Source organism: Agelaius phoeniceus, chromosome 6 (genome assembly GCF_051311805.1).
Source record: "Agelaius phoeniceus isolate bAgePho1 chromosome 6, bAgePho1.hap1, whole genome shotgun sequence".
Classification (NCBI taxonomy): domain Eukaryota; kingdom Metazoa; phylum Chordata; class Aves; order Passeriformes; family Icteridae; genus Agelaius; species Agelaius phoeniceus.
Genome location: NC_135270.1, coordinates 27668438 through 27695388, shown reverse-complemented (window position 1 = coordinate 27695388; position 26951 = coordinate 27668438). Strand labels below are relative to the sequence as shown.

The 26951-nt window shown below is 41.7% G+C and overlaps 1 protein-coding gene across 2 annotated transcripts; it reads right to left on the bottom strand.

The window, feature by feature from the left end:
• Positions 1–9: 9 nt before the first annotated feature.
• On the bottom strand, positions 10–26951 carry CAPN3 (calpain 3). 2 transcript variants are annotated; one of them, XM_054634564.2, is made up of 24 exons: positions 26661–26951; positions 20833–20902; positions 20253–20371; positions 19513–19646; positions 18984–19152; positions 18278–18418; positions 15830–15913; positions 15362–15447; positions 14705–14782; positions 14098–14258; positions 13375–13544; positions 12733–12744; positions 11394–11602; positions 10832–10877; positions 9824–9838; positions 8503–8604; positions 7107–7184; positions 6363–6420; positions 5725–5789; positions 4622–4690; positions 3983–4061; positions 2377–2493; positions 1856–1914; positions 10–1226 (listed from the first exon to the last, which is right to left on the bottom strand). In XM_054634564.2, the coding sequence occupies exons 1-24, from the start codon at positions 26949–26951 to the stop codon at positions 1200–1202; spliced, it is 2439 nt and encodes an 812-aa protein (XP_054490539.1). In that variant the 3' UTR covers positions 10–1199. The 2 variants fall into 2 exon arrangements, with proteins under 2 accessions (XP_054490539.1, XP_077036325.1); XM_077180210.1 differs by lacking the exons at positions 8503–8604; positions 9824–9838; positions 12733–12744; ... (9 more) ...; positions 20833–20902; positions 26661–26951 and having other exon boundaries at positions 10841–10877.

Sequence of the window (26951 nt, the reverse complement as noted above, 5' to 3'; positions counted from 1 at the left end):
CCCTTCCATTTTTTATATTGTACCTGTTATCCTTTAATCTGGTAGCAAGGGAACTTCTCAAGTGCTTTCTTTTTTCATTTTTAATGTATTCAAGGAGTAAACGGGCAAATATTTGAGATATTAAGCTAATTTCACACTTGCCATAAACTCCAAAAGCTGCTCTATATTCAGGAGAATGATGGAAGAGTGCTCAATATTTCATCTTCATCTGTTCTTTCAGAATAAGACCAAAAAGCCTAGGCCAAAATCCAGTTGATTTTTTTTTTTATTCCATTAAAATAATTGTACTTGCCCATTGGAATAATATTCCCAAAGTGGTCATGCTGACATAGATTCTCCTACAAGTCACCTCTTGCAATAAAGAAATGCATGCTAATGTTGGGAAATAGGACCTGCAGTAGGGGAAATATATGTGTGTAGATATATAAATTTGTAGGTATAAGAGGTTGTCTGCCTCAAATGGCAAATAAGTTTCTCAATATTATGGGGAATGCAGTTACAATGAAAAACATTTACAATGTCCACATTTGTAATCAGGATAAGTACTAATAATGAGAGCCAATTGCTCAGTTCTGGTACTTCTGCTGAGGCATTAGATCAAGCTGTACTCGGGTATTGCAGTCTGTTGTGCCCTACTCTCCCATTTCTACATAGCAGAAATCCAACCTGCACAGCCAAATCTGTAACTGAGTCATTGGGTTGCATAATACTAATGCAATTAGCACAATCTCATGTGAATTATTCAGTAAATATTACAAAGAGATGAAAGGATAATACCAAGAGCAGGACAAACAGTTAATGACCAATTACAAGGTGGCAGTAAGCACCTTTGACTTTCACAGTTAGATACAGTCCCAGTTTCACCTCACTTGAGGGAACAACTTTCCAGTTGTCAGCACAAGCAGAACAATTTTGTATTCTCCATGTCTTCACCATGCAGAGAAAGCTTAATTCAGTCATGAATAAATTAATCCTTGTTGCCCAAAGGAAAAATGTCAGGATGCTATAAAAGTAGTTACGAAATATGCGTACTGTGCTGTCCACTACAGTGTGGTTGTCTCTTTTTCCAAGGGCTTCTTCCCATGTGCTGTTCATCTTGAGGAGTGAATGCCATTATTAGGAATTGCCCTTGGGCTGAATAGTGCTAGTCCATGGAATCTTCAGTGTGATCTTGATGGAGGTGGCCACTGGCTCTGGTGTTACGCATACAGCGTGAGCTGCAGCCACTGAAAGAAGAGTTAAGGGATGGATGAGTTGTTGGTGTCCTCCCACAGATTGTGTGAAGAGACCACCATCTCTAGCTGGAAGGCAGCTGCTTGCTGTCACTTAGCATGGAGTGGCAGTGGGGAATTTTCTTGAGTCTCTTGCTCCTATTTCTCCTTCCCTTGCAAAAAGTGATGGGTGCTTTTAATGGTGTTTTAAAGGATGTTTTTAATGTCCTCCCTAACAGAGGACATGAAGTTGAAACTTTCTAATTCTTCTTAACAAGATTTTTTTAAAGGTAAAGAACTATGCTAAGCCCCATTATCATTTAATATCATATCACTATGTTTGATCTTAATTGCCTCATAAAAAAAAATCTCAGAATTTTTTGATGGACTTTAAAGATGATATGAAGAGACTGCAGCCATGCCCTTCAGCACCAACTGGAGTCTTACAGAGCAACTGTTGTTGGCAGATCATGGATGTTTTCCATGTAAAATTGGTAGCAAAATTTTAGGAGGTTTTGGGTGGCAAATTGGGTGGCAATTTCTCTATTCATAGAGTTCTCCCTTGAAAACATGTGCAATGATTAACACAATTAAAATTTAGTATTGGGACATGGTGTTAGACATACTCTCATAAAGCAGTTTACCTCCAGGACATTGAGCTTAATGATGCCATCTCCATCTTTGTCAAAGGCGTGGAATGCCCCTAAAGTAAGGAAACAAAAATATGGGGAGTAGATTAGGTTACTGTGTGAGTAAAGATGATTCCCAGACAGGAAATCAAACAGCGCTCCCATTGTGAAATGCCAACTTGCACAGGTCTTCACTTGTGGGGTCACTTTCTGCTGTGTTTTTCCTTAGTCAATTCAAGGAGAAACACAGTGGTTTCTTCTGTGTTTCTGTGAGACAACTTGTCATCTTAGATTCCCTAAGCACATGTCTGTAATAATTAACACCCTCCATAGAGGAAGTAGTGCTGTGAACAAACTTTACTGTATGATGGGGCTCTGAGCAATCTGGTCCAGTGCAAGGTGTCCCTGCCCACAGCAGGGGAGTTGGAACCAGATCATCCTTGAGGTCCTTTTCAACCCAGTCCATTCCACGGATCCAGGGCTGTGTTTGGGGGCAGGAGGGGAGGCAGTGCTGTGGGACCGGGGCAGCCACTCACGGAACATGGCGTCCAGGCGCACGAAGCAGCAGATGAAGCTGTCAAAATCAATGTTCATGTTCTTGTCGGCGTAGCGCATGGTGATGATGTCGTAGAGCTGGTTGTTCAGCCGAAACCCTGCAGGGAAGCAAAAACGGGCACAGCTGGGCCTCGGGTGGGGAAGGCGCTGCTTCATGAGGGGTGGGCCACAGGCACTCCCCTGGCCCAGCCGAGGCACAGACTGGAGCGTCCTGCTGTAACTGCTAAACAAAATCAAATAAAGCCGTAAGGAGGTTCACTGTGTCCAGCTGCCTTCCCAAACCAGGAGCAATGCTGTGAGAGGGCCCTTAGCATGTGAGTAACCTCAGGCTGTAAGTGTGAAGAGGAGACCTGCAGCCCCAGAAGGCCTGATGGCTCAGCTGGGCCTTCTGAAAGCAAATCAGCTAAAAATCAGAAATGCAAGGGGAAGTTGCTATAAAAGCAAAATTAAGCACTGGTCAGAAAATAGACAAGGAGGCAACTTCTTGGTGTGGTAGGACTGAATGCTGCAGCCAGTGCTGTGCCTTGAAAAGGTCTGTCACATTTTGGGTACAGCTGTTTGTTGGCTAAACACAACATCAAACACAGCGTATGTGCTGTAAGGCTCTGAAATGTTCTCAGTTCTAAAGTCAGGGCAGGAGGTATTTAAGTATTTTCTCTTTTTACAGTGACAACTTCCCTGGTGAGAACAGAAACCTGGAAAATAAAAATGACCCATATTTCTACCACAGCAGGAGTCCAAATCCAGGTGTAGTTTTGTCTTTAGCAAAGGACTCCAGAATCACTGAGGTTTTGTAAAGTACAAGGTAACCATTTTTTTCTGTTCCTTGACCTGCCAAAATACTACTGAAAACAAAGTGTCATTGAAATCATCCCAACTAGTTTTATAGTGATACTACAGATTTTCTGATCAAAGTGGTTCTCTCAGTCCCTTAGAGCCCCCTTTTGTGGGGGGAGGCCTGCTCCCCAGGGGAAGAAGCATACTGGTGTGTCTGAGACAAGCAGGAGAAGTCTAAAGTCCCTCTTATCAGAATGAATTTCATTAACTGCAAGTTTTGCAAAAATACTTTCTTATCATTGTGCAGATAGAAGAGACTGAACCTACAGTGGCTCAGTATGGAAGAAACATTAACATGACTTCAGAAATGCCCACCCAATTGCCTGTAATGCACACTTGGACATAGACCTGCTCCATCCTGGTTTCAGGGCCTGTACACTTAGGTTGAAAGTTTTCCACTGTTCTTTGTTTTTACTTAGACAAATGTATAGAATCCAGAGCTTAAATGAGAGTAAATGTCTTCAGCATTCCCTGGTCTCCTTGAATAGCAGGACCCTGAGTAGGACATCCTTAAGAGAGCAAAGCATCACTCATTGCATTAAAGAGGAGCTGAAGAGAACTATTTGGCTGGCAAGACATACAAGGCTTGCCATTTGGATATTTGAGAAGCTCTGTTGGGGGAAAAAATATTTTTTAATTTCTCTATGATCTGTCTTTAAAAGGCAGCACAGTGGTCAGTGATCTCAGCTTGTGCTGCCCCAAAACAAAACCAAGTTTCTTCAGCTATGGGCACCGCACAAGGGACAGTACCTGCATCATTGACTGCGTTGCGCATCTCGTAGCTGTTAATGGTTCCTGAATGATCTGTGTCATAGCGCTTGAAAATTTTCTGGAAAAAGAAAAAAAACCACAGAAAACAGTAATAAAAACTTGTACTGCTCTTGAATGCACTCACTGAGTGGATATGTGCCATGTGCCTCAGGCACTTGGAGGCTTTGCCATGTGCCATTGCTGGGCACTCTGGGTTGTTAGCACAGAGTTCCTCTCAGTTGCAAAGTAAAATAATTTAGATCCAGTTTCTGGGAAGAAAAAAACTCTCCCCTTGAGACTCTCCTTGTTTGACTTGAGTTTATGCTGGTAATCCTCCCTCTTGATTGCCCTAATTAAGCTATTATTGAGGCCTGATTCTAGTTCCCATCATTCTCCTCCTTTAATTTGTATGCCTCTGTGCTACTCTCATGGGGGAAGGCTGTACATGGGATATTCAGGCTATTTGCTTAGGCTGTGAAGTAGGATGAAGAGAGACATTACTTTTTATTTTTGAAGCTAATTCACAATTATTTTTTAGCTTTTATTCTTGATGGAACATATGTGGAGAGTTCTAGTTTTCCTGTAGAACACTTGCACTGCAGAAACTGTGAAGAGGAGCTGTGAAGATACCAGCAATACCTGCCAGCTTTTAATCTTGTCCCAGAGATGTCGAAATTCATCAAAGTTTATCTTCCCTGAGCCATCTGTCTGTGATGCAAACATTCAGGTAAAAAACCCACAATACTTTTAGGATAAAATTAATTAAGGCTGCAATTACTGGTAAAATGATGAATGTAAAACTAGGTTGGGGATCTTCTCAGCATAAAGAGTTGATTCACCTGTGCAGTAAAACATTTGTAAGCATTTTGGTTATTGTGTATAGCATAGTGCTTCAGGAGTGTGAAGTACTACTTTTACTTTGTGTAGAAGCAAACTTCTGGTACAGGACACAGCTTTGCTTCTGAAATTATTCTAAAAGTGCATGAGTAGGATGCTTTAGTGGGATTCTCTGAAATACCTCCAAATGCGAAGCTCACCTAATGCTTTTTAAGACAACTGAGCTTTACTCTGTCACGAACCTCTTTCTGCCTTGCTTAAAATGAATTAAGAAATAAGAAAATATTGACTAAAGCTCTTTTCAAAAATGTGTTTAGGCTTCAACCATTATGGCTGTGGGTTGTAGTTATACTTTTGTTCTGTTATATTTGAATGGACTTACATTCTCTCAAAATTGTGTTATCTCAAACTGGAAAGCTTAGGGTGGTTGTAGCAGAGGTAACCACATAGCATCTTAGAGTGTGTTTTATTGCACTTGTTCCAGACAAGTTCTGCCTGCATTGCAAGCTGAGCACAGTAGAATATGTGATACATGACGAACTTAAAGAGATAAATATAGTACATTTATTGGCAAGATCTATAGTTATGTTGACTTTGTTTTAAATATAATAATGAAAAAATCATGCTTTAGGACCTAATGTGGCCAGTGTCTGATACCTAAAGAAGAGTGTCATACTGACTGATTTATTCTGTAGCTTTCTTTTTGGGGCCATCTTTCTCTGCCAATTATGTTAACATTGAGATGACTGGAATTAAGATGTGCCAAACCAGGAGTGCTTTTTTATTTGACTACAGACTACAATTTGCTGTGTTTGTTTCCCTGGCTTACTAAGTTGTGTGTGTGGTGGTGAGAAATGGTGAACTCGAGTGGTTTCAAGCAGTCCCTTTTCACCAGGAAAGGATACATCCATTAAAGCAATCATGCTGCGACAGGATTCCAATTCAAACCCTTCTGACCTTAGGTCCTTATCTGAAACAAATGGTCCCAGGTGAATACAAATAATGCAAATCAGCAAATGATTTTCCTCTCAGGTGTAACTCTAATCAAAGTGAAAGCCAAACCTACTTCCTTTGTCCAGTAAGAAATGAGTGGTAGAGAAATCTGAAAAGACTCTCAGTAATGTTACTGCCTGTGAACTAGATTTACTTTTCTTGATTTGTTACATACAATAAAAAACTCTGAAAAACTCTAAACTAATTCCTAAATTACTAAGAAAGTCCAGGGTTTGTTGGTTAAAGTTTGCTAAACAGGGAGAAATTTTTTAAAGGGCATTTGCAGGCTGTGAGAACTGCATTATTGTCCCAGTGGTAATTCCAATGAATGCATCTGCTCATTTCTAGATTATCAGTACTAACAACCTGTAGAGATAATCTCTGTGAAAAGTTCAGCTTGTGAAAGTCTCAGATGCATTGTCCATGGAAATGTAACTAGGAAATTTCTGAGTTTGAAAACATCAATAATTTTTAGAAACTCGGGGAGGGGAGTTATGCTCTGTCACAGATTTCTTTGTCCAGGATTAGTAAAAAACATGCTCAAACTCACGTTTTTTTACGACATTATTGAGAACATTCCTAAGTTCCTCAGCATTGATCTCCATGTCCTGTTGGAAATGTGGTGAGAATATCATTAGTTACAGAATTCTTTATGAAAAACAATTTTATGGCTGAATATGCTAAAAGTCTTAGGTCACTTTTCAATAAGACATATACATGTTTCAAACCAGAGGGCATTCTACTTCATGTGAACATTAGTCCAGCCCTTTCCTGAGGCTTCGGTACAAGGTAGACCTGAAGTTACTATACAGTGCTCAATAAACTATAACTAGAAGAATGACTGGTAATTTCAAGCCAGTCTAAAAGTAAAATAGTAAAATCAGAAAATTCCTGTATCCCATACGCAGCCACTTGATTTATGCAGTTCTTTGATCTGTTTTTATCTTTAACTTCCCTTGTTAAGCATATACCAGAGGGCATTGCATTTCTAACTGGTTTATACTTGCTGTGCAAAACAGCATCTTATAGGAGATAGGAGAAAAAAAAGCTGAATTTAAGTAAGACTCCCTCAGACACAGTGGGAATAGTTTATACATACATATGAGGATAGATGTATACTTAATGGGGTTCTTATTTGATTTTACTTATCTCAAAATCACAAAGAGAATTTGATGGGAGCAAATTCAAAGGAAATTTTGATATCCAATGTTTTGAATCTATGGAATAGTTGATTTAGGGGCTGTTGTGGCCAGGCTGCTTTGAGGGCAGAGACAGGTATTGATTGCATACTCACATCCCCTGCAATCTGTCGGAAAATATTCCTGAACTGTTTTTGCTCTTCGCTCTCCTCATGAGCTTTTGTTGAAGAACGCTGAGAAGAGACAAGCAAAGAAGAGATACATCCTGAGCCCAGTGGAAAAGAGAAAGGGCCTGGATGGCTCACTAACCCTTGTGTGAGGGATCATCCTAGTGAATCTGGAGGCCTTTGGAGGAATGGGTTGTTCTCCCACTCCTTTCCCTATGTTTTTGTTAATTCTCTTCCTTAAAACTGCCAAGTATTTAACTTCATCCCATTGTTTTCTCTTCTATTTGAAGGAGCCTAAATAACACTGGTAGTTATCTTCTAATTTTTTGTTCCAAAATATTGCCAAAGAGAAGTTTGGAGCAGAAGAGGCTTATCAGAGAATCAAAGAATGGTTTTGATTGAAAGAGACCTTAAAGATTATCTTATTCAAGCCCCCCTGCCATGGGCAGGGACACAGTATCTGCCTCACAGCTGCTCTATAGGCAATAAATGACCATGTGAGAGCTCTTTATGATGGGGGGGGGACTTGCTGAAGACAAATAGCATATGAGACAGAGGAAAATGAGGAACATGAAGCTTTCTCAGACACATGGAAAATGCAACCCTGAACTCTGAAGCTGACACTGAAAAGGGAAATGAAAGTTATAGGTAACAAAGTGGATTTCTTGGCTTATTTCTTGTTTTCCTTTGTCTAAATGCAGAGGAAAGTTTAGATTGGTTTTCACTCCACCCCCTGCATGCTCTAGCAGTCATGCAGCACCCTCCCTGTAAGCAGATGCTCCAGCCATGCCCCCAGATGTCACAAGCCTGGATGTGGGATCTGGCTGTTAGATACGTTGTGTCTCACCCACCTGCAGGAAGAAATTCTGAATTTGCTACTCTGTTTTCCTCCTCTCTGGTAGTGAGGGAGAAGAGAGGAGTGCTGGAGCTCCTGGGTTTACCTGTCCTTTATCCTCTGGCCAACAAGGACTAGGATGGATAGAGGTGTGTGTTTGTAACAGAAGAGGCTGTGGTCATTGCCAGGAGCTTCTGCAGCCACTCGGGTGCAGTTTGTGCATGTGCCCTTCTAAAGTGGTGCCACCTCAGGGGGCCAAGCTGAATGTGGGAATCTCTCACAACCAGGATTCTTGTGTGAGAGAGCAACCAGGAGATTTTTCAAGCAACTAATCCTCCTGTAGAGTTGTTAAATAACTGAAGGGACAGTCTCTCTGTGCTTGTGCTCATTAGATCCACATAAACCAGATAAGAGTCATGTAAAGATTTAATGAGAAGCTGTTTAGTATCTCAGGGCACCTCTGTGCCCCATTCCTGTGCTCTCCTCAGCCACTCTTTCATGCTAGCCAGACCAAGCCCTATTTCCCCCTCTGCCACTTGCTGCAGAAACCTTTTTCTCATCTGCTTGGGTTTTTTCACCATCTTTGCCAGCATTTTCTTCTACTGTCAGCTCCTTATTGCTGTTTGCTCTGTCAGAAACGAAGATGATAGGCTAGAAGAAGAGAGCACAAGAGAAGTGGAAATTACAGGAGAAATAGTGGAAAGGAAAATATTTGGTTACAAGCATTCTGTGGAAAGTCCATGCAGCAACAACTCCTGCCCTTGAAAGTATGACGAGAGAAGCCATTTCTTGGAATGAAAGAAAAGAAAGGATTAAATCAAAAGGAGGAAAAATTTCTGCAGTTACTGCTCTTCTCATGCTAAAAAAAGCTGCAGAAATATTTTTGCAAAATAGTGCAATTTCTGGGTCCTAGCTTTCCTTGTGAAAAAGACAGACATTGAATCTGTTTGGTTTGTTGTTTTTGTTTGGGATTTCTTTGTGTGGTTTTGTTTTGGTTTTGGTGTTTTAGTTGGGTTTTGGGTTTGTGTTTTTGTTTTTTGGTTTTTTGGGTTTTTTTTGGTGGGGTTCTTCCCCTGTTTGTAAGCAAAATAAGCCTCCCAGATTCTCATCACACAAACTGATGAACTTGCCCCTCAAGGACAGTAGCACTGAAAACAAAACAAATGTGCATAGTACCCAGAAAAGGAGTTATTTGTGTAGGAGCTTGTTAGCTATGTCAAGCATATGTTCTTTATCTGTACTGACTCTTGAAGCACTCAGCTGTAAGCAGCCAACAATTTGCAATTGTTCTGCTTTGGTGCATTTAAAACAAGGAAAAAACTGCTACATGATGTGAATGTATTACTCTAGAGTATTAATTACTATCAGCTCTCTTGGGATTGAAATATCTGATTACATTTTCAAGGTCCAAAATATGTTGTGTCAAATCAAAAATAGAACCCAGGACTTTAGTGAGCAGAAACTTCAGGAAAGAGGAGTGGCTGCTGCACTAGCTGGTGGAAAGCAAGTGTGAGGGCACATGTCTGGAGAAGGGGTGCTTTTCACTAGCAAAGGGTGTCAGGTTGCCTCTGGAGGGGCAGGGAGGAGGAACAGTTTGAGCAACCCAGAGGACTGAGCTGAATAGTTTGTTACCCTTTCACCATCCCTTTGAGTGAGAGGGGTATATGATGCTAATCCTATTTCATTAGAATCTCAAGTAGGAAGACAAAATCTTTGTTGCATGCAAATGGCCTCGTATCCAGCACCCTTCATTAACTAGGTCTGTTTCCAGACACAGAGAAAATTATAATAGCAAGGAACTCTGTCCCAGCTCATGCATTGCACATGCTCTTTGCCCTGCTGGCACTTAGCACATTGCACAGGTACCTACCTTGCCCTTTTTCTTCTGTGGGAAGAGACAAAATTAAAAAGTGCTTGATCAGATTATGCAGCACTGAAGGCAAACTTTATTATTTTTTTTCCCTTTCTCATGTTTATTTTTCCAGTTCCTATACTCATACAAATTTTCCCGTTTCCTATATTTATAGAGCTTTCAAATCACTAAAAATGAGGGAACATGCACCCACTAAGAAATGGCATACTGAAGGAAACACATTGCAGAAACCATAATAAAACTGTGTCTCATCTCATCTGGGGCTTTGCTTGAATAAAATCTCTTTAGTTCTGAGTATTCCTTTTCTTTTTCCCAGCCTGCCAGTGTCGGGGAGATTGAACTTCTATGCCCATAGATCAATGATATCTGAAGTGACAATTTGATTCCCTCACATCTGGACAGTTGTTTTTCACTATGACAGCAAAGAGAAGGGGAACATTTCTGAGCAAGTTTTGATGGAGCTCAGTTCTGTGCAGCAGCATTTCCTCTGATTTTTTTTTCAAGACTTATTGTATTGTTTGCTGTAGTATATTCCCACAAAGATGTGTAAAAATCTCCAGGGGGAAGAGTTAGAATTTGCCATGGATGCTATTTTGAATCAGAGTGCTATTAGGATCCCTTTTCAGAAAGCAGGTACTTCAAAATAAGGTAGTTTTTTCTTTATAAGATGAGACACCAATTTCACAAAGAAAGTATTTCAGGGCACAGAGCTAGGCCTCCCTTGGTAAATTGATAATCTCCATTGATGGAGACAAAAACAATGCTTAGCATCCAGCTTCTCTATGCCAAGACCAGATTTCAAATCTGCAAAAGCATTTTGGTCTGAATCAAGTTGAGAAAAAAGCATATATAAATCAAGTGTCAACAGAAGTATCTTAATGAGAAAAAATATGAGAATTTTATAAAGGTTCTGTCATGTAGCTGCAAATGATTTCCTGCTGTCGGTTTCCCCCACTTATCATGTTCCTCTCCTCTCTACTCCTATACACAAAAGAAGACCAGGACAGTACTTACCAATGGACGTTCTGCCTCAATCATGTTTTCAACCTCCCTAAGTAGGAAGCAAAAAACAAATAAATCAGGAAAGCGACTGTTCCTAAGTTTCTTGTTTCTTTAGGTGGTTTTTAAGCACCCATTCAAACTTTTCAAGCAGCCAGTGGTGTGGGCTGGCCTCCAGCATTACAGCTGCAGGCTTTAGGAGCAGCTTTTTCCCAGTTTGAGCTGAACATCCCAAGTACCATTTCCAGGACAGCTGCCACCCGGCTTACTCCTGTAAAGAGCCTTTATAACAGTGAACTGAAAGTAAAACAGAAGTTCTTTGGCCTTAGTAAATGCCTAATGGTTTCTTTGCAAAGGATATCCTGCAAGCAGTAAGCTTCTCCAAAGACAATTCAAAGCAGGTTCTTGTTAATCTATAAAGTAAGCTTGTGGAAACGTGTTTGCAGCTTCGAGTTTCTAATGAGGTTAACAAAATAAAAAGCAGGGTGTAGCAAACTGGTAACATGACTGTAGCAGCCTAGTGAGGTCACTCCACCTATATGGCCAAATAAATGGCTCTGCAACTTACTCTGAAAGACTTCTTTTTTCTGAGAAGACCCTGAGGATGAATTCTCCCTCCTGGTGGGGGTCATATGTTGATGGAATGATGACGTACTCGCTGGGAGGTAACCGGAAGCGCTCAGAGATTTCTCGCATATTTATGTAAGTCTTACTTCTAGCTTTGGAGGCATTGTAGAGGAAAAAATCCTTCTGCAAGTGGTGCTTAGTACCATGCATCTGCAGAACAAATGAGTCCATTTGTCTTTAAGGAAGTCTTGCCCATTGCCCAGGTGGGTTGCCATGCGGGCAGTGCATGGCTGCGATAGAAAACACAGGAAGCAGCAGCTTAGCAAGCAGGGAGCTGAGGACTGGTGGCAGGTACAGAGTCTGTCACCTTTGAGTTGCCACTGACTGTGTCTAATTGGCTTCTGAGGGCTGCTCCAGGGCCCACCTGCAGATTGTGTGGCTGACTTCTGCTGTGTAGGCGTTTGTATCTGACTCTTTTGCTAGGTTGTGTGTAACCAAAGCTCAGCCACTTTCCTTGGAGGGTGCATGGCAAGGAATAGTGTACATGCAGAGTGGTAAAGTGAAGGTGCTTTCAGCATAAACATGTCCTTGTCTAGACAAAACATGAGTTCTGTATCAGCTAAACAAATGTGATAATCAAACATTGCATTAGTTCAAATATGAAAATTAAGCCAAGAATTGTGGACTAAACACACTTGCAGGCTGTTTTTTGCAGAAATGACCATCTGTAAGATAGTTGGCAAAGACAACATTCAGATTGTCATCCTCATGCTTTCCAGGTAACAGCCTTCAGATGAGCTTGTTAGCAAAACTTCTGACGCCAATGATTCAGCTACTGTCAGGCTCAGAAAAAATGTAATCTGTGTACTTTTGATAAGATTTCTTCAATGTCTGAAAATACCACAATTTTCTAAACCATTCTAAGACTACAGAGAAAACTCTGTGACTGCAGAATGTAGGCCATTTATATTATTTTTAGGAGGAAATGCAAGTGGCTTAGGGTGATTCTGCATGGAGTGCAGAAGCTAAGCCCTCACAGGCACTGCTTCCTGGGTCTCTGACCAACTGTGCAAGTGATGGCCAGGCCACCACAGAAGACAAAAGAAGCATTGATGAAAGGGTCTAATTGAAAATGGGGTGCAAGTGAGAAGGAACTAAAAACTACTCACAAAATATTACTAATAAACACTCAAAGCAAAAAGGTTAGCAGTTCTACTGCTGTTACATCCCTGAAAACAAACTTGACTGGACAGTCTCCTGCTGACTTACTGCCAGGCACTACAGTAACACTAGCTGTGGGTATACACCAAGACGTCAATCTGGCTCCGTTCTGTGCATACCTCTTTGGGCACCTTAGGGAGAAACAGAGAGAAGAAACAGTCAGAGCTGCAAAGGGAGACTACATGTTTATAGGTCACACAGAAGGGTACTCAACTAAAGTTCTGAGGACACAGTAATTAAAATGCCCTTAGTCAGATAAGCACTTCTCCTCTTCCTTTCTAAGTTTCTTGACTTTTACATGAAATCAGCTAAAATCTGAACCAAATATGTTTGTGCAAGGGACTGAGTAAATTGACTTTTTCATCAAGTCAATAGCAGGGACAGAGGTTAATTGCTATGTATGAGCCTTGGATGTCTGTTTCCTTTTTCACACTCTTCTGCCAATGAAATGCGTAGTTTCAGAAAGGGCAAAAGGGAGATTGAAAAATATATGTGAAAGAATATGCTAAAATCTGGCATTAGGTCACTATAAAAGCCTAAAAAGTGTCTGACTTGAGAGATGGGTAAACCCTGACATTGATGTTGTACGAGGAGTTAGGAAGAGTTGAATTTCCTTCCTCTCTTCCAGATTTTCTGACTCCCTTGCAAAGCAAAAATTGCAATTGATGTAATCAGCTTGAATGATTCAGTAACTCTCTTGGTAAATACATACTGTCAGGATTTGTGACCACAGTGCAAAAAGCAAAATCTAGAGCTGTTACCTCATAGATGGCAAAGCCAATGGTGTACAGGTTGGCTCCCAGCTTGCGCTCTTTCCTCCTGTTTTTCTGCATGAGTGCAACAAGGAAGCTGCAGATAACCTCTTCATCCTCAGGATCATCATCTTCCTCCAGGAGCTTCAAGCGATACTGGGGATTGGTCCAAAATGTATCTGTGAAATCCCATCAGCAACCCAAAGAAAACATGTGAAGCTTCAGTCTTCTAATGATGCTCATGATCAAAGAGAACTTTTAAGTTCCCTGTCTATGGCTCCTGAGGGAAAGGTTAAAATTGGGCTGAGACGTACATGGTTTTTTTTACATATTATGGCTGTTACTTAATTCCAACAACTGCATTGCAAAAGAGGATATATGGAGAACTGTCATCTGATAAACCTCCAAAGTCCCTAAAGCTATCCCTAATCCACAAAAGTCAATTTCCCAAGTGAAATCTAACTGTTAGGGTGAAATTCATCCCTTTTACTTGGGGCACTGTGAAGTACTTGAACAATGATTTATCTTTGCCAGGGCTGCCTTTTGGGCTTACCATGTTCTGTTCTAGCATAGTGACAGAAGATGTCCAGCTACCAATTTCATGCCTTGTCCACTGAGAAAGCAAGGCTTTTCCTATGGCTGAGCACTAACCAGGTTGTGGTATGACTTAGCCTTTGGGATCTAACCTAGTCCCCATCAAAGAAGCTGTATCCCTAAAGACCCTTTGCTCACCTGGATAATTGCGGCAGCCTCCAGCTGAGCAGCCTCTCACCCAGCGTCCTTCATTAACTGACACGGTCCAGGTCTGGAATTTATCCACTTCCAGAGCATCAGGTGTGAGGTTACAGATCTCAAGCTTTGTGAAGTGCCTCATGAAATCTTGAAATGATATCCTGGAGGAATTGAGGGGAAATTGAACCCAAATGCATTTACATGGTTGGCAGTTGTCTGAAAGACCTTGTGGAGGTGGAAGACGGTGACCAATAGCACTGTCAGTACTGGGACAAGTTTGCAATGGGAGTGCCATGTTCTCCAAATGCTCTTGGTCTGCTGGTTGGTGAGTTACCACAGGTACAGCTCCAAACTCAGGGAAACTGAGCTGACAGGACGGTAAGTAGGAAGGGTGATGGAGAGCTTGTGGAAGTGTAGCATAATTAGAAATACCATGCTGATGGCACTGAATAATCTCTGGTGGGAAAATGGGAGGATCACAGAGCAGGGTTTATTGGGAATATGAAGGGGAGCAGAGATCACTGCAATGGTTTTAGCAGATTGGTAGTAGTGCAGTGGCATTCATTTTTGCTGATTGCATATTTCCTAGAGAAACTGATGCTCTCACCAGAACTCCCCATCCTCCACAACCTTGTGCTGCAGGCGGATTTTCTCTTCTTTGTTAACAGAGTCCCACTCCTCTGACCTTCAAAGGAGTAAACAAGTTAGCTTAGGCTTTGCAATACAGTTTTCATTAAAGTTTCTACACTTTAGGCTTATAGAGTGAAAAATCAAGAGTCATCTTGCTACCTCCACCTAATTTTTCCTTTGTAAGCCTTGCAACAATTCGTTCTCAATGCTATCCTCTTCTCTATATGCCCAACAAAAGAAGCAATTGTTCTACTTCTCTCAGCATTCCTCTTAGAATTCCTCTTAGCAGCTCTCAAACATTTGCTGAACTGTGTTAATTTTACTTAGCTTGAAGAAAAAGGTGTTTGCGATTATCATTGTTGGCGTACCTATTGAAATTCCTCTAAGGAAAACACTGACATCTTGCTTCATTCAGTTCTTTCATAACCTAATTTCCATTTATTAAAGCCTCTCTTAACATCTTATTAGGTACTCTTTTCTTTTTTACAGCTTCAGCTAAGCACTCAATGAACTTCAAAATTCAAAGACAATTCAGATACCTCATCACTGAATATTAGGATTATGCAAAAGCTGCATAAAGGCAAATAAAGCTGCAACTTCTTTTTCAAATCATGTGAAGCTCTGTTTTACTCACTTGTCACTCCAGGCTCCATTCCATTCCACCTGGCCCCAGGGGTTTCTCAGCCTTACCAGACGTACTTTTTCCCCTTTAAATACTGTCTAATTGAAAAAAGAAGGCAACAACAATAGATTGAGAGTTGGTTCAAAAGGAGATGTTCTGCCTGTCACCACACCCTTCATGATGGTGCTTTTCTGGGCCATACCCCAGCCTGATCTTCTTGGGGTGGCTGTGGGAAGGCTGTAAGACCAGGAGGTGGCTGCCTATAGCCACCTTTGCCCAAGTGGGTGTTGCCCAAGTGAGCCAAAACTTGGATAGGTTTCTTTGTCCACAAGATTTTTAACTTATTTGAACGTAGTTTTGTTTCCTTGGCTCATAATTTGTTTCGCTTTTCATGCCTCTCATGGCTTTGGTGCCGTGCGTGGGGCCAGGCCAGCAGTGGCTGCAGCTGCGCACAGCTGGAGGGGGGAGCGGGGCACGTACCTCTTCCACGGCCGTCACGGAGTAGGCGTGCCCTTTGACGAGCCCGCAGGACATCCGTGTCTCGTACTGCATCGGCATTATGGTCTGTCGGACAGAGAGAAACACCCGTGGGACTCAAAAAAGCTCAGCTGCCTGCTCGAGGGCAGGTGCTGCCACCCAGGGCTTTCACAGGGAGGGTGACACCGTTCAGCTGACTAGATTTTTTGCCTTGTTCTCCTCTTTGTGTTTGTCAAAGCAGTCAAGCTAAGCGCCCACAGAATTCATGTTGATAGTTAGAAAGGAGTGAAGTATGAACTAAAAATGGAAAAAGTTGATAATATCAATTGGAAAGGACGTTTTCTGGTGTCTTTTTCTCTTTTGTTTAGACTATTGCTTTTTGCACTTGGAACATGGCAGGATAGAGCATTCTTAATCAAATAATTTTTTTTTTTGTATTAGAAGGACTGTTCAGCCTTTTCTAGGATGGTATGTTCTTGTATGGCTCTGTAAGGTTACTACACATGAACTGGTTAAAAATCAGAGCAAATCAACACCTAGAATACTTTCCTCTGTCCACATGGCTGCTATCTTATCACAATGACATTTAAACACCCTATTTAATACACTGTGCCTGCTAACTAACACTATCTTATTACATCTAACTTTCAGGGAGGGCATAGCTGTGTTGCTCAGGTGTAAATATATTTGCTGTCTTAGTCATCAGCTTTTAGTGTGTCTGATGGATTTTTGCTTGTGTATCTGTGAGATCTGGAATTGGGAGCAGGATGGCAGATGCACACAGCCTGCTCTGCTTGTATGAGAGATCTCCAGTATTGGTGAGAGGGGTAGACCCTGCCATGTGCATGTGGAGCAAAACTTCTCCTCCTTCTTTATGTCTGTTGCTGAGAGATGCCTGCAAAGTCCTGTCAGTAACTCTGCCACCCCTTCTTGACACATCTAATGGCATGAAAAAGGCAGAGCTGGATCCTGGGGGAGAATTAGTGAGGTCACACAGAAATGTTCTCAGCTTGCACAGGGAGGATCTCATCCAAATATTTCCTGGATGTTGCACTTGTTTTCCATTATTTCACTTCAGCAACTATTTGGTTTCTTTTCCCTTAATTCTGTTTTCATACTATAACCTCACACCTATTTCCTTTTTTCTTCATTTCTTCTCTAGTTGTTGCCATCATCACTTGTCAGAACCCTTTTCTTTCTATTTAAGGACATTAACTTCTGCTGACCCGGACAACTTCTCGAAGTCCAGGTTTTGGAAGTGTTTCATCTGCCTCTTTCCATTGAGAGCCCTGATTTTTTTTCCTGGTGATGGTTCAGGAATATGCAATAACCAGCAGCACAACAGCTGCTGGGACAAGTGTAGAAAGAGTTTTGCAATCTTCTTTTAGTAGACAGGCACTGAGAAGGAAATTCTCCCCCCCAGCCATGGGAGGTTTGGGCAGCCATGCTTGCAAAACAAGATAGTCATACCGGTCTTTCCCAAAGAATGACACCATTTCAGTCTTTTAGGAAGAACTAAATTTGGATGCCAGAAGAGAAAAAAATCAGCTATTTCAGCTGCAAATGCAGAAGAAAGTTTGCACAACCAAAAGTTTTGAGTGATGTAATTTTGGAGGATTTTTCTTTGGTTTTGTTTTGTTTTTCTCCACCCTTCCCTACACCCCTGTAAAACAAGAGATGTAATTTCATTGTCATGGAAATGCAGCTCCTTAAAGGGCATGGTATGACAGCTGCCTGACACAGAGAAGGCAGCAAAGTGTCCCTCTACAGATTTGAAAGCTTCTAAGTTGTCCAATATGGGATTTTTTTTCTTAGAGGGTTTTAACATCCCTCTATTTTGCTAGACACTTACATGGATATGCTGGAGTTACTTTGTATTTCATCACACATACAAAACTCCAAATACTTTTTCTTTTCCTTGTTGGACATTTTTAATGAGGACTTTGTTTGCAGTAATTAAAAAAAAAAAAAGTGTTACTAGAGCAGGCTCTCCTCTATTAATAGTAGAGGACTCTGTCACAAAATAAGTTCACTAAGAGCTTTTTTGCCTCGAGTGAGAGCTATGCAGAGCTTGCTTTTTCTTTCTTTGACATTCCATGCACACTCAAGGATCTTGTTCTATTCTAGTATTTTAGCTTTTTCATTCTCTCCACCCTATTCAAGCAAGAGACTTGATAAAATCCACTAATAAATTTCTTGTTCTGCAAATTATAAGCGTGTGTCACAAGCCAACAGCCCTTTAACGCCTCAGTATCAGTGAAGCCCCCTAGTATCAGTCACTGTGCTGGAAAGCACTGAAGTCTTTCAACACGCACATCAAACAGCATCCATAAGAACATTTCATTAGTGTTATTCTGCGAAACCCAAGAAGGATTTAAAAACATAGGTGATATGTTTTTCTAACAGTTTGTAGATAAGAGCATTCTGAAGTCAACTGCTTAGAAGACATACCCAGGCTGGCCTCTCCTCGATGCCCTGGTAGTCTACAGTGGACTGAGTCATCTGTGCATTTTCTTGATTCTTCACCATGCGAGCAATCAGTTCCCCAATGTTGCTCCGAGGAGCTGATCCATAGGAAAAGCCTAGGTCATCCTGGCACAGAGAATGGGAGAAAAGTATCATGGAGGAAGATGAATGGTAAAAGATAGCCCAGATTACTTCTCTTTTCCCTCATTATGTCCATACTTATCTACAGTGGCCAATAGCACTGTTCTCCCACCTTTGCTGAAATATGGTACCCCATAAAGTATTAATTTTTTAACTTTTAAATTTCTTTTTTCTAAATTTTTTTCACCACAATAAGTGAAGACAGTCTGAAACCATGTGGACAATAAAATGTTAATCTGCACACTTAAGATCTTAACAGAGTTGCAGCATCCTCATACTAACCTATTTCATTGGCTTAGGGTCTTGAGGGAGAAGGGGTACTGATTTTGCTGATTGTATCTGTTCTTTCCACCTCCATGTTCTACTTCTGTTTATTTCACTTTTGGTACTCACTGTTTGCTAATGGCTGGTCTCTAGGGGGGATTACTCCATCTCCTAGAAATGGATGTTTTCTATGTGGCCTAAACCAAGCAGTTCCAAAGGTGGTATATATTTGGTTACGAATGGAGAGGTCCCTCTCCTCTTATCTGCAAAGTTCATATGGACTCACATCAATGGAACTGGCCATGAGGGATCCTCTGTCAATGGCATGTTTCATGATTTTATAGATATCCTTGGGGGCATCCTTTATCTCGTAGAACTCTGTGACTCCTCCAGTGAAATCCTCCATGGCTTCAGTGGTGTTGCCTCCCTTCAAAGCTTCATATGACCCATGGAGTCTTGAAAAGAGATAAAAAGAGATCTTTTACACAGGTATAGATACCTACCTATGTATTTATATCCAACTTGTGTGTATAACTACAGCTCTGTAAACACACATACAAAAACCCCACAACCCATCTGCCTGGTAGCTCACAACTTAAAACTTCTAAAATCAAATGTAGATTTCTGAATGACTAGCAAAACTTCTTAGAAAATACACTTTAACCCATCCCCAACTCTAAGGCACGGAAAAAGGCATTGGTGTATTCAGGTATATTCTCTGTGTGCTTCTGAACGCTGTATGCAGTGGTGTAAGCACCGCCCCAGCAGAGGGAGCGGCGCTGGGGAGCCCGGCACAGCCCCGCGGTTCGCTTTACTTGGCATAGGCCTTTTCCAGGAGGGCGCTCCAGAACTCGTTGCGCTGGGAGGACTTGGTAAAGACCAGCTGGTTGTTGTAGGTGGGTAAGCAGTCATCGATGACGACATCCACCCAGTCTCCATAGCGCCAGAACTGGTCAAAGGCAAACAGAAAACAACAACAACTGGATTGACTTGGTGCAGGGAGAGGAAGCCTGGCTGAAAAGTCAGGCTGAGAGAGGAGAAACATGGAAATACACTTCATAATGTGGCCAAAACTGATGGCTACTGTGAAGGAGGCAGCTGTATTGAATTCCTCTGGGTAAAAAGTTCCTTAAGAGAACCAAAGGAAATGTGGAAAGCAGTCAATCTTTTCCAAATAAGAAGTTCTTCGAGAACTTGTTTTGACCAGCTATTTTTGTGCCTAAAAGCAGCTGCTCTTGCCAAGTGCCCGTGTGTCCGTGCTGGCTGCAGTGCTGCATCTGAGCAGTGAGGCAGGAGCAGGCACCTGTTGCTACTCCTTACACCCAGAACACTGCAATCTGCAAATGCTTCCTTGCTGGGTTAATGCTCCCTAATTGCTTTTATTGGCTTGCCCTGCTGTGACTGCCCTGCTGGAACAGTTTGGGGTGAGGCAATTCAATACCTTTTCCTCCCATCTGTCACTCATGATTCCAAAGGGTGGGGAAAGAGAGAAGAGCATGCAAAGAGCTGAGCTTTGGGTAAATGCATATGCTCACCACTAGACGGAGCGACTCACCTGGAAATGAAAGATTCCAGCATAGTTTTGTATAAAGGACTGGTCATGAGGAATGACTCTACAGAGTAGTTTTTTATTCAGCGTCAGGCAAGCAATGGCAGCCAGAAACCAGCAGTTACCTGTAAATGAGCAGAAGCAGCAGACAAAATGAAGGGAGAGAGCAATTATAAAGGGAAAACCTGAGATATTGCAAAGTGACATGTTAATTCTCAGTGGAGTATGATTGTCTGTGTTCTGCAGTACTTTAGCACTTTGTTTGTGCTCTAGAAATGCTCATGGGCATTGTTCATGACTGGGTACACACAGGCTAAATAGATTATATTCTATGTACTTTGGAAAAAGCCTAAAATCTGATAAACACTGTTACCTGCATTAAGAATTCCCTGTGGCATGTGAATCTTTCACTAAAAGTTCTTGCCTAGATTGCTACTAAGCAGATGTCAACAATTTGCTACAGAGCAAAATCCTCCACTGAGACAGAGGATTTCAGATATCACCTTAGAAATTAAAGAAAATTAATGGAGAGCTAAACCATGATGTAGACTTTAAAAAGTGCAGAGTTGAAGTAAGATTTTCATACCTAATTCTCCTTGGCAGATATCTGTTCTGTTGGCTCCACCAATAATAAACCGTGGATTCTCACAGATTTCCTGCAAAACAGAAACAGATGGATGAGCAGGAAGTGTCCATAATGATGCCTGTTTAGCACAGAAGTAAAGTCAGTTTTAGAACATTTTCCTATAGGATAGCTTGTGGTATCAACACCTCTCTCACAGTTTTCATCTGCAGAGTTTCACTATGAAAATTTTTTGGAATCTGGATGTTCCAGACTCCAGTCAGAGTTTTCCCCATGCACCTACAGGGTCTGATATTGAGCCTGGGGTGCTCCCTCTGTACCGAAATGTGAAAACACACTGAAAGGAGAAGAATTGGGGAAAATATTTTTTCTGCACAGTTATGAAAAAACAAAACATTGGAGGAGGCAGGAGAGAAAGTAGATGAAAAAACTATCAGGTGACCAGACTAAATTATTTTAAAATGATCTTATGTCCAATTTGTAGTAACTGGCATGTTGGGGCATTGAAAGGGTTGAAGAATGCATTTCATTGGGAATGAACCCCAGCATTACTCCTTCTTAAAATTAGAGGATCAGATGTTTAATTACAAGAAATTATCAGTTGCTGGTTAAGAGATTTTGTTCTTTTCCTCATGTTGTAGTATTTAATTGACAATGCTGCATTCAAAAATGTGTATAGATATAATCTGTCTCCAAGGACAGGAAGGTCTCCTTTCATTCTGCGCATTGCACAATGTATTGGGTTTGTCTGTATTTATACTACAACAGAGTGGGTACAACATGCTATACATGTATAAAAAGACATTTCTGCAGGGAGGGAAGGCAAAATGCAGCAAGTGAGGTGGGACAATTGCAGGCTTACATAGCCCTTTTCTTACATAGCCCTATATCATGAACAAAGACTGTGGAAAACCAGACAGAGGAAAACCAAGGAAAGTAGTGGCTATAACCTGTCCTACAGAGTGAAAAATATCCCTGCTTTATCCCATTTGTCACACTCAAATACTTGGTTTGGAGAAGAATAAGAAGCCACAACTTCTGGACACATCTCTTATGAGGGTAAGGAAAGAAAGATATTGCAACCTGAGGAGCACTGTCCTAAGCAAATTGGGAGGAAGACAAAGTATAGTCCAAGAGCCCAATCTATTGAAAAATCTTAGGACAAGAGTGGGAAGGAGACAGAACAAACAATTGAAAATTGCTTGTGTGGCAGCATATACAGGCAGCTGATGCTACCTCTATAGTCTGAAGCTTCCTATTAATATCATCAGGGTGGCCCTGGACTTTCCCAGACTCATGGTCTAGTAGTTTTGCTTGGCTCAAACCTGCTTCTTTTCTCCTTCACATTTATCAGAAGAGTTGCTTTGATGTAAGTATTTGGATTAGTCATATAGCCAGAGAGACCAACTTCTGCCACCTTCTTTACCACCAACCCCTGCAGGCACTTCACTTTCCTTGAGGAAAGGAATGGTGGGATTTCCTGTTATTTTGGGCCTTGGTCAGCTGTTGGGGTCCAGTTCTGTCAAAACAGATGTTTGAGATGCCTTCATGCTTTTCTCCACTTACTTGTCTTTTTGAAAATATTCTTCCTTTCATTGCTGTGGTGCTCTGCTGAAAACTAGTCTGACATGCCAGGTTTTTGGTTTGTGTTTTTTCCAACTCTATTATTGTATTTTGACTCTATCCTGCTCTTATTGTAACTAGCTTTGAAATCCAGCATGCTGTGTTTTAGTTGAAAGTAGTCAGGTGCCACCTAGTTGTTTCCAAATATTAAATGTACAGCAATGTGTTACTCAGAGGCATTTATTGCATCTTGGGGTCATTTGTTTTTAGGATGCTTGGTAAAGGAATGCAAAGGAAAGAATCATGCAATTGTCATGTGGCCTGGTTTAGCTGTGACAGAAATGCTTTTCTTGCATTTCTTTATGCAGAACAGGTGTGTATAGCACACTGTGGATATGATTTTAATTTGTATTTCCTTAGTTCATCTCCAGCTACACTAGTTTGCTGAGTACAGCTGAAGTTACAGAGAAAGGTATCAAGGTCTACCAAGGCTGAAGTACTCAGTCAGCAGAGAGAGATGACCAGGTGTCCAAGATGCAGGTGGCAGGTCTGTCCTTCCAGTCTTCCTGGCTGAGCAAGAGATTGCTCTTCATCTCTTAGGTCAAGTTATCACAGAGAATCCCAACAGGCTGCACTTCACTGAGGCAATGATTCATCTTTTAAAAGAGCCTCCTCTGATCTGAGTGCCTCAGACTGCTTTGGTACTATCCAAAGGAGCTTTGTGTTGCACTGGGTTGATCCAGTTCAGACTGTCATTTCATTACAAAGAGTCAGTTACAGCAAAGAAAACAAAGAATCCCAGGAAAAACCTAGTAGTGGTGCATGCTGCATTCTGGGAAGAGATTACTTACGAGTCAGTTGGAAGGGAGCCCTGGAAAACGCAGAGGCAGCATGCAACTAAAAATGGCATTTGACCTTTGTTATATTTTCATTGGCTTTTCTTCTGTATCAGGAAGAAGTCTGCCAGCCAGCTTATACTGCTGCAGCAAAAGGCATTAATTCCTTTAAAAACTGCCATTAATAAACTATGACATTCTAAGTAAATTCCCTAAACTGATCCTATCAAACAGAGGAAGGATCTTTTTCAGCCTAAGACAATTTGTAGCCTCATTATCTCTTGGTCTCTTGTGGTCTAGACCATGCTTTTAAATGTCTGTGCTGTGCACTTCAAGGCACAGCTCAATGTCAGACACCAAGCTGCTTTTAGAGCTTCTGAGTTGGATTATCTTCTGAAAGTTCTGCCTTGGTGGCACTAACTTCCATCTTTGCTTTGTAGTATGACCTGCACAGGCACACATTTTGTGATGACTAAATTCAAACAGCTTCACATGTGTGCAGTAGATGATCTGACTGATTAATTTTCATTCCAAGCAAAATCCAGTTGACTTGACTTTATTTGTATTCATTATGAAAAAAAGCTCCTCCTGGTGATTTTCTGGCTATGGAGAGGATCACCATAGGGAAGTCATTGAATGTGGTGGTTATGCTGCGACTTGGCTGTGAGTGAGGAGAATGACAATAGTGCATTTGAAAGCACAGTGTCACAGTAGAGCCTTCCTATCAATACCCCGGTGTCATTAGACCCGTACAGGACTGCAGCAGGACCTCTCAATATTCTGTGTTATATTGTAACACAGACTTTTTCTCAGCTTTCAAAGATCAGTAGCCTCATCCTTGCTCTCAGCTGTGAGAAATTCCCACTGGCAGCATAGTTGTAAGAGGCACAGCCAGTCAATGAGCTGGATGTGACCTGTTGTAAGTGTAAGCAGCTCTTTGGGCTTCTCTTACCTGCTGTGGGTGAGTGAATAATTTAATATTTTGCGTTAACTGAGGGGGATTTAATTTTCCCTCTATGTATCTAAACCATGGTCTGCATACTCTGAACAGAAACACTGGAGGGATGGATCCTGCAGACTTTTCGCAGGGGAACTTTCAGGGCTCTCACTTGGCTTTTGTCTGAATTGAGTATTAGGAGATCTCTGTGCATTCATGTCGTGGCATGGCAGTCAGTAGCTGGGTAGAATTACAAATACCTTTTTTCTGCCCCCATGCTAGGGCTGCCAGCTGCCCTGCACAGCACCTGTCCTTCCCTGGGTAAGGGACAAGGCCAGTCCTCGTGCATTTGCTGCCCTCGCTGCCGCAGAGGACAAGCATTTTGGGAGGTGGCAGAGGAGGACCTGGCCTCTGGGTAGAGGGGCTTTGATACAAATTGATGAGGTGACGTGACTAAGGTGACTCAGGAAGACAGAGAGTCAGGAATATGTTGTGTATTTCCCAGCCCTCTGTTTTAAGTGGGATCATAGAGCACACTGATCACTTGTTTATTTGCTGTGTCTGGAGGTATGTGGCACATAAAATGGCACAGGGAAATGATCTAGACTGGTCACATTAGGACATTCTCTCAGGAACTCTGAACTGTGAGGTATTTTTTTTTTTTCTTTTAGACTACATTATCAAGTTTCATTCAACTATTGACCTGAATTTCAAAGTGATTAAAATTACCACTTTATAAGAGTAAATTTTGTAAGCAAAAGTATTTTCTTTCTTTGGGGGGGGGGGGGGGTGGGGGGGTGGGGGGTATGGGAAAACTATTGCAATTTAACAGGAACATAGATTGTCCATATCTTTACAGACCATCACAAAACACAGCCTGTGCAATGGAATATATGTGGTGCTCCAATGATTGTTTAACCTCTTAATAGAATACTCTTTAGCCCAGTATTACTCCTGTTTGTGTAAAAAAAAAAACCCAGATAATTTTGGGTTTGAAGTTTATATTGTATTTTAAGTCTTGCATGGTCTCCAGCCTGTGGCTACTACATGAATGGTAATTCCAAAGTTACATTTTCATGAGTGACTTAAAGAAATGTCTTTGGAACTAAGACCTGGTCTGAACCTTTCCAGTAACAAAGGTTTGATCTGTGCCTGCACAGTTATATACAACAAGTCTGAGGTTACATTGTACATTTCTTTTGTTTTGATGCTTTCTAATATGACACTTGCAGTCTGTCTGCTGCAGGAGGCTGGCACTCATCCACTGTACTGCTGTACTTCTTTCCTCTGCAGGGAAAGAGAAGAAAGGGAAATCCCATCCCTTTACATGACTGACTTGGGGCTGCATTTAAGTCATTCACACACATTTCTAGAGGCTGATGCAGCTGTGGTGATGATGAAGGAGTGACAGGGCACAAGTGCACAGGGCACAGCAGATGGGGGAGTTGTTTCGATCCTTCCACATTGCTCAAGTTGTTGTGACAAAAGCACATGGCCTTCCTCCATGTCTGTAAGAGCCACCCACAAGACCTTGTGGTCTTTTGCTATTCAGTTACACTCCTGTGGTCAGTTTTATCTATCACCACTGACTTTGCCACTGAAGCACAGATTTGGGCACAGGGGAAGTATGGCAAATATAAAAGAGGTGGCCAAAACCTGCCGAAGAGATGGAGCTGTGGAGGCTCCTGAGAACAAGACCCCCACTATCAGACAGGGGATGGCAAGGATCAAGGCACTGTCCCAGGGGCTGCCTTGCTGCAGGGGAGCAGCTGCCCAGCAGATGTGACAGGGAAAATGTGTAACTCCTCCTGAAGTAGGAGGGAGAATCAACTGGGAACTGAGGTGTTAGTCCTCTGCCAGTGAGAGAGATAGGGGAAAAAAAAAAGATGAAAAAGAATAGGAGGGCTGGCTGGGGAATACCCACAAAATAGGAAAATGAATGGGATTAGTAGCCAAGAGTGGGTCTTCATAGTGCTTAGAATACCCACATAATTGGTGAGTGGGACAAGCAATGCAGGAAACAATTGACTAAGAGCATATTTGAGAACATAACCTGTCCTTTTAGTTTCAAACATGAGAAAAATGGCAGAATACCAAAATAGAGGTTTAAGTGAAACAAAGTAGTGTTAAAAAAATTAAGCCTCAGCAAACCCAGTAACTGGTGCAGAAGGAGGAGAGTTTTTCTTTGGTACTTTCAGACAAGAAATTCCCAGGCAAACCATGCAAGAAGAAAATTAAATTCCCCATATCTCTTTCTAAACATTTCATTTCATCTCCTTTGTCGCTGCTGTTTTATTGTATTTTAGTCATTATATACACATTGCCTAAGCTTTCACAGCCCTAGCTAGTTATCCCTAGAGCCCAGGAGAGCTCTAAGGAAATATCTTTCCAGTTTATTCCACCTGCCTCTCCAACACACAATTTCTGCAAAAAAGTAAGCTCAGGGTGTATACTTCAATTTACAGAAAAAGGCAATCAGCAAACATGTTACTTACACGTGGTCTTTTCCATTCAAACTTGACAGGGCTTTTCTGGCTGTAGAAAAGGGACGACTCATTTGGGGGGAAATCAGGATCTTCATAGAGAATGTTTTTCTCCAGGCACTTCTTGTGAAGCTCTTCATATGTCTTCTCCTTTACGTGGATAATGGGCTGATTGCGACTTATAATGGCAGAATAAATACCCCCTGTGCCCCCTCCTGCCCCCTCCGTAGTGCCAGCAGTGGTGCTGGGGACTGACCCAGCAGCCGTTTGCTGAGCCACCACTGCATTTATGGCGGTCGGCAT